We start from the raw sequence: 13,568 nt of genomic DNA on the forward strand, positions 1-13,568 counted from the left end.
GAGAACTGCATGCATGGTATCCCAGTGCTTATGATTAGCCCTGAAGTCCAGGGCGAGGGCTGCTTGGTCCCCGGGAAGCATCCTGTGAACCCGAACCCCCTAAAATGGCTGGATGACTGACATGGGGGAGCTTATCATTCAGGGCACATTCATAAGATAAAGCAACAAGAGTATCAAGCAGTACTGACTGTCGGACGCCGAAGAACAAACAGGCTGGAATTTTACCAGGTGCAGGATATTACCCGTATGTACACGATGGTTCAGACAGTCACACAGAGTACTTCGAAGTATGACATACCAACATAGACGGACTGCAATATTACCAGGTGCAGGATACCCTTCTAGCAAGAGTACATGTACTCTTGCTTCTCGAGTACACAGTGGTTCAGACAGTTCTATAATTATGTACATGAAAAAATAGAACGGACTGTACGTGTAGCAAGGCTATGACTCGGAACTACCAGTTCTTGTGCACCAGACAGTATCGTAGACATCAAGCTTGCAAAAGCAAAGACTGAAAGTACAATCATGTTCAGCTGTCCTGGGCGAATCCGTCCCAACCAAAGTGCAAACGTGCTGCCCTACAGTAGAGTCGTGTGGCGAAGAACGTTGAGCCTGAAATGCTAGTTTCCTGGTAGCTTTTAGGATACATCGCATTCAGTACAAATTGTTTCTAAGAATATATCCAAATTGCTGAAAAATAAGAACGTCCTAGAGCCCTTGGAAACCATGTTCTTGGACGCGAGACCCTACTTTAACTGGAACACTGCTGGATGTACAAAATCCTGCACATAATTAGAGAGTGATGCGGCATAGGTATTGGAAACTGGTCCCCGAGTGCCAGCTTTGCCTTCTGGTCCGTTTTTATCGAGCGCAGTTACAACTGCAATAGACAGAACTCCAGCAGAGACGATTACCCAACATGCACAGTGAAACAATTCAGCACGAGAACGTTGTGCATGAAGGCCTCAAATAGAGCCGGGCACATAAGAAAGTGGAAGAACACCACAGCCTTGTTGGCTTTCTGGCAGCTGACCCAGTACAGTCAGACCTCGCTTATCCGGTTCTCGTTTATCCGGATCCCTCGCCATTCGGAAGAAAATTGTTGGTCACCGATTTACAGCAATGCTATGCACACACAGAGTATGTGTGTTCGATTATCCGGTTCCCTCGCCTATCCGGATACTTTTGTGGAAAACGGATGTGTGCGGTTAAGCGAGGTCTGACTGTACACAGTTTCTAAGACCATGCCATAGGCGCACAGACAGATTGCTGAAAGGTAAGGACATCCCAGGCCGTGCGACTCTACTGTAAGCAAATCAGGCTCCGGAATTCGGTACTATTTTCGACGCAAGTATTAAAAATTACCTTTATAGCGGTCAAAGCCGCAGCCGGTTGCACCGGTACCTATATGTAGCTACATGTAATTCCCGGCCAACGTAGAAGTTGAAGTACAGAATGGACCAACGTCACGACCACACAGGAAGCAAAGACATACCGGCATGGAAATAACAGACATGGGTACTAGTACACCATCTAACATGCACAAACAATCCGAGACGTACACAAACACACAACGCAAGAATGATGGAATCACACCACAACGAAGCCCATACAAAGAAATGCAGTCCAGTCTATGGGGTCTGCTACTACAGAACTTCATAGCGCATTGCAAATCACGCCCACACTATTTGCACCATGTGCATTAGCTACAGGGAGTGCATGGCTACCAGGCTGAATGCCGCAATCCAGATTCCAAAGCAGCCTAGATATACCCACATGCATGGTACACACACACACACACACACACACACACAGAGGGATGTCTTTACGAAACAATGATACACACTTGGCATTGCTACGTGAACCGAGCATACAAACAAGACGGGCTTGGTTCATTACACAAAATCAACGACTGGACATACAAACTTGAGCGTGCAGAGTCCACCATAACGGCAAACTGGTATCGAACACTTTGATATGGTGACACCGTACAAGCCCAGAAGAGAGAATGCCACCTCTAACCCTATCGTGGACACAAATCGTACTCGACAGGGAAAAAAACACAAGTCACAAAAATCATGCCAGAGCAATGGAGAGATGAGACACAGAAACTACAATGGCTGCAGGGTAAGACCCTCGTGGGGTGATTATGGCCAAACAAGAAGATTTTGTAGGGTGAGACTAGAAAAGAAGACATATTTACAAGTATATACTTTCAGACGAAAAGGGCAGGCAATAGAGAGGTTCCGCATAACGATGGTTACGTAATTACGTTAGTAAAAAACGTAGTTGATCTACGGAAAGTCTGACGGAAACTGCATGCGCATCAGTGTTCCGCCATACGGAGTCTTCAAATCACGTGGCTGCTAAACTTTACGTAGTGTGGAACCTCTCTAATGTCAATGCTGTTACGTGAACCCGAAACTTCACAGAAGAAACAGAGCACGTTTAAAATTACTGGCAACGCATTTCCATACAGTCTGTCCCCACAGGATACTGCGGACGTGCAATTTTCCGCGTTTTCGAGAGATTTGGCATAAAACTCGTGTTATTCATGGAATGTACAAGAAAATAGTATATGATGTTGAAAATGCACTACAAAGTCGTACCAGTGCATGAGTTTGTACGACAAAGTTGTATACTTGCATGGAACTGCATGCTAAAGTTGTACAAACGACAGAGAATTTGTGCATATTTGCCACATAATGGCCTGTTTTCGCCCACATTATTATGCGCATGATTCTAGGATTTCGTCCGCGTTATTCTGTGGGGACAGTACAGTGTGTCCTCTGCCTTACAACATGCTGTCATCGTAAAGCAAGTTACAATTATTGCAAGACAACATTAGTGCATCTAGTCTTCTCTTACCCCAGGTTTACAACATTGAAAGGTACAATACGTGTACTACCATTACCACACACACGTACTACAGTAGTGCTCAATGAAATCCAGTCGGGGGCGGGAGAATCCTAACTACTAAAGCATTTTCGTTTCGTGAAAATTAATTTAAATTATCGACAATGCCGGATTGCCCCTAAATAGGTTACACTTTTTGTGGGAAATAATTGATCAAGACATCTCCCAAGCTAGCTACTCCCCAACACAAAAGCATGCGAACATGTACTGAACGGATCTAAGCCTTAGGTATAATTCTATCCTTTGAAGCGGATGGCAATGGACACGCAACTCGCATGCTCTCCACACAGTCAAGATTTATTTCATTGTTTTTGGTCTTTTTTTTTACAAAAATTTCTCAGCTTTGAAATGATGGTGAATCAAAGTGAGAAATTTAGAACAGGAAAGCAACAGTTAGTTAGATCTCTCACTCTCCACGTCCCAGAACCTGTCCTGCGATTCTGTCCAAATCACGGCGTCCCTGATCGGTGATGACGCGGCCACCATCCTGAGCCTTGGCGACCAACTTTGCTGCTTCCAATGACTGAAGAACAGCGCGTGCGACACTGGAGGATCCCAGGCAGAAGTGAGAGGGACGAGTTCCGCGTCTCTTGCGGCCTCCATACACCTTTCTCAGAGCACCAACTCCGACACCACCACGCAGGTAGATGTGGCGTGCGACTGAAGCAGCACGAGTGAAAAACCAATCCTGGTCGTATGGTCCAAGCTCCTTGTGCTTGCCCGTTTTGATGATATCAGCATATCCGGGCACACGAAGTTTGCCAGACTTCTTCAAGAAGGCGGAAAATGCCTTCACAAACTGGTGAGGATCTACATCCTTGACTGTGGCACCTCCGAACGGCATGGCTGCTGTTGTGATGTTGACCGTGGGCAAGAAGGCCAAGAAAGAGAACGAAGCTTTCGATCAGCGCGCATGCGTACCCATCAGGTTTCCATGGCTTCAGAAATGGCGGCTCAAAAGTCCCACTCGCGTGAGTATGAGAGAATTAACAAAAAATAGGCAAGGTCATGACGCCTATATCGTGTTGACAGTAACTTTCTTCATAATACCTTCACTGCCGCGGAATTTGAACAAGTTTAAGGGGGTGAGTGACGTGATTTTCTCACTTTTTTATGATTTCCCCAGACGAAATGTTGCGCAATTCCAACGAACACAGCAGGCAGCCGAACAAATCACCCAAAGCCAAGGTCAAAGGAGCAGCACTGCTGTTGTTTTGTTGGTGGAAATATTTCCTCAAGAAAGTGACCATGACGGAGCAGACTCCGCCTGCCTGGCCTAAATGGCAAGTAGGAGCTGCTGTTGGTGCTGGTATAGCAGTAGCTGCGACTGCTGGGTATTTACTGTACAGATCTCGGCGTAGCGATGTGGATGATGACACTCCGCAGTCTCCATCAACGGCATCGAAAGATAATACTTCGTCCGTTGGTGTGAGTGGATCCACGGCAGAAGATGTACGTGCCACTGTGGCTGCTGGCGGGCCAGGGCAAAAAGATGCTAGTGCATCCTCAGCTGCTACACCCAAAGCTCCGGAGCCGGAGGACTTCCAGAAATGTAAATCCGCTGGAAATGCTCTGTACAGGGAGGGCAACTACACTGCTGCAATCGAGGCATACAGGGAGGGGTTGATGAAGTGTCCAGAAGACCAGAGGGTACAAAGATCTATTTTCTACCAAAACATCGCCGCCACGTATGAGCGCATTGCCGAAGGTGCAACAGTCGAGGCGACTCGCACTGAGGCATGGACCGAGGTGAAGGATTCCTGCACACAGGCTCTGGCGTTGAACGACAAGTACACGAAAGCGTACACTCGCCGTGCGCGAAGCAACTACATCCTGACCGACTACAGCGCCGCGTTGGACGATATCACTGCTGCCAACCTGCTTGAGACGTCGAGCAACCCGAGCGACCCGCGCCCTTCTGATCAGGTTATGCAGCTGGCCACTCGCGTCCTGAAGGAGCTCGGTGAGAAGAAAGCGGTGGAGCTACACGACAAACGGCCGCCGATCAAGGTGTCGAAGAACTTCATCCGCACCTACCTGGACTCGTTCTACTTTGACCTGGGCAAGTTCTACGACGTCAGCGACGACCTCATCGCTGAGTGCCTAGCCGAGTCCGAGCGCGAGCTGGACGTCATTGCTCTGAGTGCCGACGGTACGGACTTCAGTGGCGACGACAACGAGAAGCTGCCGGTGAGCCGTGACAACATTGGATACCGCACTCGTCATCCTGCTGCCGCTGCGGCTGCTGCCACCACCACTGAGGAAGTGGCGGAGCCATCGACCGCCTCGAGTGACACACCGGATGGTGCTGCCGAGGAGAAGACCAACGGCGACGAGTGCACTTCTGCAGAACAGCCCGCAGAAAATCTCGCCGAAGGCACGGAAACATCCGAGGAGGCAACGGCAACCGAGGAAGAGTCGACCCCGGCCGCGGATGCAGCGCCCGAAGCGGACGCAGACAAGGCCGACTCCGAGACCGCAACGACAGAAGCCGTAAAGGAGGTGGCGAATGGCGATGGCGAGAAGGCAAACGGTGAGGACGCCGAGACGACGGAGACGGAGAGCACCGAGGCGGAGAAGACCGAGGCAGCGGAACAACCCGAGCCAGAGGAAGGTGAAGTTGTCGAGTCTGAGCCAGCCGCCGAAGAGTCGCAGGAGGCCAGCAGCACAACCGCCGAGGAGGAGGAGGAGAAGAAAGAAGATACCAAGGAGGATGCTCTGCGCATGGAAGGTTCTCGCCTCTACCTGCGTGCCGTGCTCAAGTACAAGAACGGACAGTACCCACTGGTAAGAATACAGTAGGCCGCTTGTCCTTTCGTTGTTGAGTGCTTCTCGTTTCGAAAGAGCCTCTTTTGCTGGCCAGTTTGCTCAGTAATCTCTGCAGTGCTTGAATGTTGAGTTTTGCCCTGTGGGTGTTGTTTGCGCACTTGTGTGTGTCTGTGTCTGTGCTTGTATGTATGTATTTATGTGTGTGTCTCTGTGGGTATCTTGCGCCCGTGTCCGTGATTTGCGTGTTGACACATGTTCAGGCTCAGCAAGCGTGCCGCCGTGCTATGCTGTTCGCTTCCGACGACGAGGGATACTTCTCCAAGACCCAGCTCGCTCAGCTGCATCTCATTGCTGCTTCCGTCAATCAGATGTACTCTCGTTTCGACGACGCCATGGTCGATCTTGCCGTTGTGATCAGCATGGATGGTGTTGCTCCCAATGAGCTCTTGGTGAGTGATATGGCTAGGACTTATAGCTGACTGCTGGGCAAGTTTGCGGTCGGAATTACTGGGCGCTTTTGAACCGGACGGGCTGGCATACAGACCATGAGGGGCATAGGGGGAACGTGCACCCCCCCCCCCCCCAAAAAAAAAACTATCGTGACCTTCATTCAGCATGTGCATGGGGCATATAGACAAGGGGCCGCGCTTCAGTGCCTGGCACTAAGCCAGAATCGAGTGCCAATGTACATGTCCACTTGTAGTTACTTGTAACTAGCTGTATACGTGCACTCCACAATTTCCATCTATTTCTTGAGCTGCTTGAAGAATATTCTGGACCAGTTATGCCACTGTGGTTGGGGTAGACCGTACACTTTTGGCCCAGAAAGTCTGCTGCAGCTGAGTGAACTGCTCCGCAAGTTTCAATTGGTTCCGGTGGCATATTCAACGCAGTATGTCGAACAGCGCAAGCATGTTTGTTCGTGTCCCGCATGTTCATACATGTACTCAATTTCATTACTCCATGTTTTATGTTGTTTTTGAGGGTACAACTTAAGTTTTTGTGATGCTCAGTGCAGCCTGCAAAGCTAGGTAGAGCTGCCCATAACACATGGCGTCTCTGTTTGCTATTAGGGCTTGGGTTAGCTTCTCCGAAGCACCGATATAGATCGGTTTCTGATCAGTTTGAGACAGACTTTCTTATTGTATTCATTCTTGTATCATGCTCCTACTTTGTCTGTCTGTCTATCTAGTCAATCTGTGGACAGAGCTGTTTCGTCCTTTGTGGATCGTGTCTGTCCCCCCCCCCCCCCCCCCCACACACACACACTTCTCTTTCAATCATTCTTTCTGTGGTGTCTGTGTGTGTGCATGTGTGTACAATGTACATCTTCTGCAGAGCCATGCCCTCATCAAGAGAGGCAGCCAGTATCTTGTTCTCGGCAGGACCGATGAAGGTCTCCTGGACTTCCAGCGTGCCGGAGCTGCTACTCCAAACAATGCCGACGTCTTCCACCATCGCGGCCAGATGCATGCGTTGATGAACCACATGGCGGAGGCCATGGCTGACTACCAGGAGGCCGTCAAGCTTGCCCCTGACTGGGCAGCTGCTGCAGTAAGTCGTTTGAGCGGTTGCGCTGATCCCCTGCTGAGTGAGTGTGTGCGTGTGTTTGTGTGTGTGCAAGTGCGGAGAGAATAGTATTGTGGGAGTGCTTTCACTGCAATATAAAAAGTTGTACGCGGTTGCTGTGGTCCTGCTGAGTGTGTGCGGGTATGCGCGTGTACGTTGAGAGTATCACTGTGTACGAAGACATGAACATAGTATGTAGTATGCGAAGCTAGCTCTGTTGGGACCTGCTGAAAAGTAGTTTGTCGTACACGAAACTGTACGTGTTATCAGAGTACGTCCTATCCGTCCACATTAAATGACTGGGCGGCAGTCCAGTGGTCTCTGTGTATGTTTTTTTCCTTTCAATTTTGTATATGCGCTTGTGGGAGGAAAATCGGTGCGACAAAAAAGGACCGTACTAAACAGGTGTACGTCTTGCCTGGGTACGCACTAAGTGAGTTTCCACTGTACTTTCACTGCAGTAAGTTGTATGGGGTTGTGGTGATCCCCTAATGGTGCTGAGTGTGCGTGGGTACCGTATTTTTCTGAGTATAGTGCGCACCCCCAATCTTCATTGGGGGTGCACACTTCAATCTGCATTGAAGTACATGCATTTCATATTCGGAGCATAGTGCGCACCTGCGATTTAGGGCCTAAAATAGCACATCTAAAGTGCGCACTATACTCCGGAAAATACGGTATGTGCATGTGCGGGAAGTGCAGCTCCAGGAGAGTGCTTTTACTGTCTGCACTCTACATTGCATTCCATCAAGAGTCCATAAACAAGAGTATGCAACTGTGATCTCTTTTCTATGGGTCAAATGTGCGGCACACTGCCTTCATTACATCATTCAGCTGCAGCCCGCGCACTGCGTAAAATCAAACACCGCACTTTCCCTCCAGTTTGAAATGACTTTCGTACGGAACTGGAGTTCTCGTGCCAAATTTTGAGATCGGATAGGTACGAATCAAGCAAAAACGGACGGGCTTGTCGAGAAATTGTGGGTTTGAGTGCATGCTTTCAGAGCGTGATGGAGGCAAGTTACGTAATGAAGGCAGCGCGCCGTGCACTGATCCCTAACCACAGCTGCATACTCTTGTTTACGCACTCTTGATTCCATGCATACTGTGCAGTGTGACGATCAGGAACCCTGGCCTACTACTACAGTTGCGCTCGGTGAAATCCGGCCCGAAGTGCAAAGCCGGCGCCGCGAAGCCAGCTCCCATTACATCACTGGCGATTTGTGTGTATGAACTCAACTGTACGCACCTCGTGTAAAAGTTTGGAGTGCACGTGTTGCATGCTAAAAACAGTTCAAAATTTCTTTCATTCACTTCACGAAGTACAGCTCAAGATCAAGAAGAGATAGAGAAGAAGGACATGGCCATTCCCAATGTGTGGGCTCTTCTCAAGAAGAGAATAATTCCACATCGCTGCGAGAATGCTGACCAGCTGGTGCAGGCACTGCACCTGGAGTGGGACACGTTGGCTCCTGACACGGTTTCCCCATACGTGGAGTCAATGCCACGTCGTGTTGAAGCCCTAATCGAAGCAGACGGTGGCCACACAAAATATGGAAGCCCTGCTGCTCTGTGTATGAAATAAACTGCTTCGAAACGATCTCCGTCTTCTTTACTTGTGCTGAACTGAAATGAATGTTACACTTGTCTTTGTTTGGCGCGGTTTTTTACACTTTGGTGTAAGCATGCATGCGTATGAGTACAGCACATGCACAGTTCATACGGCACACGTGCACACTAGCACTTGTACAACTTTGAGGGCGTCAAGGGCCGCATCAGTACTGGGCGCCAGTTATGCACTTCGGGCCGGATTTCACCGAGCGCAACTGTACTACTCCTTTGGCAATTTCTGCGGACATGCGTGTAGTCATGGTGACCTAGTCCTCGAAAGGGGATGAGTTTCCCACTTATTTATGTGTGAGACTGTTGGATAATTAGGAGCTAGTGATTTTTATTGTCTTTTTGTAGTTTTCATGCTCTTATTGTAGCTCACGTTTTCCGCTATCTCTCAGTCTCTTCACACGCACACACATGCGTTCTCGTTCTCATACTCCTTCTCGTTGCCACGCTCTTTTTTCCGTTTGTATTCAGGTTCAGCAAGCGTATGCAATGTACAAAATGGCCACAATGACGGGTGATGGCCGGCTTTTGCAGCAGACCATGCAATGCTTTGAGGACATCCGTAGCAAGTTCCCCGACTATGCCGAGGGCCTTTACATGTATGGACAGGTGAGGTCATGACCACGGCAACGATTGCCAATTACTGTCATTTCACAAATTTTCGGCGTACTATCTGTTTCTTGCCTAAAACTTCAATACACAGGGTTCGCAGCGAAGTTTGGAAGTCTGGAAAAAGTTTGGATTTTATAATTCAATTTTCCAGGTCTGGAAAAAGTTTTGAAAAGGCGCTCCTTTTGAAAAAGTTTGGAAAAAGTTTTGAATTTCGATTTTTTGGCCGCAGATGTGCTGCACTACTAGCTGCTGGCAGTACTGCATGCAAGTACGCGGTTTTGAGTGCCGCGATAGAAGACGCGCTGGCGATGCGTGGTGTTCACTGCATGTACGAGTCTCGTACAGTCATTTCAGTGCAGCTCAAGCGCGGCCGGTGATGACTTTTTATTTGGCCGTTTTTTTGTTACTGGCGCTCGCGCTCCACTTTGATTCTTTGAAGTCGGGACAGCAGGATGGCGAGGTCCTTTCGCACTCAGATGAGTTTGATGGCGAGGATGAAGCCGTCTTTTGCGCTGAGATGGACACCAGCTATGTAAATGTTTCATTGGAACCCCCTCTGGAGGCGGATTTGAACTTACGGAGGGGAACTCTCGTCGTATGAATTCCCCTGCTATTTTCAGAGGCTCTAGCTGCTGAAGGCGATATCATCGCAATGCACCTTGGTGAATTTGTTGATGGTAGTACCAGGGAGGATTTTACTACTCCCTGGTTGTACTCGTAGTGGAGAAGACAGTCGTGCAGAAGAGATTTATAATTTATTTTTCCTGCACGAGTGGGTTTGGAAATTCTTGAAATTGGTTTGGAAAAAGTTTGGAAAAAGTTTGGAATTTTGTGTGCTTGGTTGGCTGCGAACCCTGATTATTATACACCAAACAAACACTAACACACTTAATCCAATAGGGAACTGCTTCTCTGTACCTAAAATTTCTGTTCACCTAACCTGGCCTTTTGCCCTCATACCGAAAATATTGAGCACCAAAAATTTCTGAAATCAGAGTAGTTTATTTTAGTTGTGCGGCCACTTTTTGGGCCTTCAGTGCAAAGATAAGCAGACAGGTACAGTGGGTTGGTCTAAGACCGTGATAGAGAGACGAGAGGTGCAAGTCGCTCCTGTTTCTTAGGTGAGGAAATGATGACAATTGCCAGTCGCAGTGCTCAATGAAATCCGATCAAGCGGGTCAATGCCATGCCGGGTGCTATGCAGCCCTAGACCTGCCAACACTGGAATGCGAACGGGTGCAGGGTCCAACCCACGCTCACACAATCGGATTGCGTTGAGCAGGACGTGCAGACTATTCGTGATCATGGGGATGGGGTAGCGGCGTCCCGCGGAAAAGTGGTTGTAGACCTGCCGGGGGGGGATATGCAGCCATGGCCAGTCGTGTAGTTTGAATGTCTTCTCTCGTACTTCTCTGGACAGGCCAATACGCCACCTCTTCAGAAAACGAAACTACTTGAAGAGTGATGGTCCGAACGCTCCCTCAGACTGCCAGTTGGACAGCGCTTGCTGCTGCTGCTGTTTCACATGTATCACGTGACCATACGGGATAGCCATTTTGGTTCCAACTCCACTCGACCCCTGCATCTATGGGTCACATGATATCGGCCATGTTTGTTCCACTGTCTGTATTTCATGGACTCTTTCTACATTATTGGAGTCGGGGGATATAGTTGTGAAACCACTCAGTCTGTCTCAAATACTACAGTACTGTGGAAGTGTACAGTCCCGATAACAAATGTGGACCATCTAACATTAGGCTTTGTTTTCATGTGTCTTGGTGTACATGGTGTGTGTGTGTGGCTGTGCCTCTCTGCCTCTCTTCTCTCTCTCTCTCTCTCTCTCTCTCTCTCTCTCTCTCTCTCTCTCTCTCTCTCTCTCTCTCTCTCTCTCTCTCTCTCTCTCTCTCTCTCTCTCTGCCTGTGTGTGTGTGGTGCTCCTGTGTGTCCTACGCTGCAGGTATCGGCCGACGCCGGCAACCTGAGCGAGACTGAGCGCCTGTACGCGGCGGCGCGCAAGGCCGACCCGGAGAACGTCTCTGTGCGCGTGCACGAGGCCCTGCTGGTGCTGCAGCGCGAGCACGACTTTGACAAGACCCTGGAGCAGCTGAACGCCGCACTCACCATCGACCCGTACAGCGACTTTGTCTACGAGACCATGGCACAGCTGGAGGTGCAGCGGCACAACATTGACCGCGCCGTCGAGTACTGGGATCAGGCGCTGCTGCTGGTGCGCACGCGCATCGAGATGGTTCACCTCTTCTCCATCCGCGAGGCCACCATTGCGCAGGCGAAGATGTGCAAGCACCTAGGTATCGACCTCGCCGAAATCGGCCCCGAGATGTTCTAAACCGCAAGCCCGGTCCGGCCGCCACCTCGTCGTCAGATCTGTCCTGTCGCGCTCACCTCAGCGGTGGTGATGATGTCGTGCTGATGTCATCGGTAGTTACCCACACTCTTGCAGGGACGAGCTACTGTGGATAACGGAAGTGTGTGAACACCGCCGGCCATCCGTAATGACAGGGCGTTGGTGGTGATGGCTGTCTCTCGGTTGCGACCCCATCCGCCAAGATGTGACAGTCTATTTCTCTAGTTCCGTGTTTTGTGACCTTCCATGCAGCCTCTTGGCCTGCGAGTACTGTTGCTACTTTGCTTCGTTGCTGCTTTTTCCGGTGGCACTGGATGCTACTGTTTGGTAACTGTTCCTTCTGTTGTTTCCTATTGCGTGTGTTATCCATCTCCTGCACACACTCACACCGTGCTCGGGCGCGAGTGCTAAATTTTCGTTGTTGATAGCGACCACTAGATTGCTGCCAGCTAGCCCTACACTCGGCCAGTGAGATCGGAACGCGACGATGGACCACTGTGTCCGGCAGCCTGTCAGTTCCATAACCCCGTTTTACCTCTTTTTGTCCTCCCGCCACGGAGTTCACTTCTTATGTTTTAATTGTTCATTAGTATCGGAAGGCCAGCAGCGGATGCTCCACCTCCCCCATGTCCCATTTCTCTCTCTCTCTCTCTCTCTCTCTCTCTCTCTCTCTCTCTCTCTCTCTCTCTCTCTCTCTCTCTCTCTCTCTCTCTCTCTCTCTCTCTCTCCCTCCACCTCCCTCATTCGGTTTCGAAGTTTTTCGTTGTTGCGTGCTGTTTCTCAACTATTTTTTTCTTGTTTGTAGTATCCTTTGAGTTTTATTATTGGATTTCCTTCTCATTGTTTGTCATCTTTCTTCTTCTTCTTTTGTTGTGTATTTTAATTAACGGTGCACTACACTTGTCCAATTACCTGCCGTGCTTCGGATGCAATTTTTCCTAGCACCAGGTTTTAACTTTAGCCTTCCTGGACACGTGTGTTCTCCGTCTGTGTGTGTGTGTGGGGGGGGGGGGGGGGGGGGGCAAGTGTGCGTGTTCGCTCAACACGACTCACTTGGGAATCATCAAAATATAATACCACACACCTGTTGTTGTTTTTTCGGATATATGTACCGGTATGTGAGCGCAGACATAAGAAAGCTCTGATCGGTTTTCACTCAGCTGAACTTTGAATGCATCATGACTGACTGATGCTACTTGAAACATGATGATGTATGGCAAGAGAGGTGTCATTTTTTGATCTATGGTTTCCTGCGTCCAAAACCGCTTTCCTCGGAGACTTGGATGGTTTTGGATGTGATGCGCCACGCGTACAGACATTGCCTTTGAACTTACACCGTATTGCATGTGAAATTGCTGATGCTTATGTCCCGGTCATACATGCACTCCATACTACATTAGTACATAGGAGAGCTCAAATCCAGGCAGCTTCATTGTCATCCCCCCCCCCCCCCCCCCCCCCCCCACACACACACACACTCGACTCGTACACACACGTAGACGCACACACGTACACGTACACACACAAGTCATTAATTTTTGTTTCTACGTCATGCTTCTGAAAAAAATGCGTGATTTTCGGTAGTGATATCAAGAGTACATAACCTGATAACCCACTCTTGGTGATATCAAGAGTAGATAAACGTTTTGTCGTTTGTTTATCTACTCTTGGTCAGGGAGTCGTAAAATACTCCCTACGACTCCCTGCTCTTGGT

At 49.2% G+C, this 13,568-nt stretch overlaps 2 protein-coding genes across 2 annotated transcripts; one reads left to right on the forward strand and one right to left on the reverse strand.

Moving 5' to 3' along the window:
* Window positions 1–3,227: 3,227 nt before the first annotated feature.
* On the reverse strand, window positions 3,228–3,821 carry LOC135824561 (small ribosomal subunit protein eS19-like). Its single transcript, XM_065337294.1, has one exon. The coding sequence runs from the start codon at window positions 3,761–3,763 to the stop codon at window positions 3,326–3,328; it is 438 nt and encodes a 145-aa protein (XP_065193366.1). The 5' UTR covers window positions 3,764–3,821; the 3' UTR covers window positions 3,228–3,325.
* A 299-nt stretch (window positions 3,822–4,120) lies between these two features.
* On the forward strand, window positions 4,121–12,825 carry LOC135824560 (uncharacterized). The gene is made up of 5 exons (XM_065337293.1): window positions 4,121–5,706; window positions 5,949–6,137; window positions 7,027–7,242; window positions 9,349–9,486; window positions 11,447–12,825. The coding sequence occupies exons 1-5, from the start codon at window positions 4,168–4,170 to the stop codon at window positions 11,834–11,836; spliced, it is 2,472 nt and encodes an 823-aa protein (XP_065193365.1). The 5' UTR covers window positions 4,121–4,167; the 3' UTR covers window positions 11,837–12,825.
* Window positions 12,826–13,568: the final 743 nt, after the last annotated feature.

The sequence above is a fragment of the Sycon ciliatum genome, chromosome 9 (assembly GCF_964019385.1).
Source record: "Sycon ciliatum chromosome 9, ocSycCili1.1, whole genome shotgun sequence".
Taxonomy (NCBI): domain Eukaryota; kingdom Metazoa; phylum Porifera; class Calcarea; order Leucosolenida; family Sycettidae; genus Sycon; species Sycon ciliatum.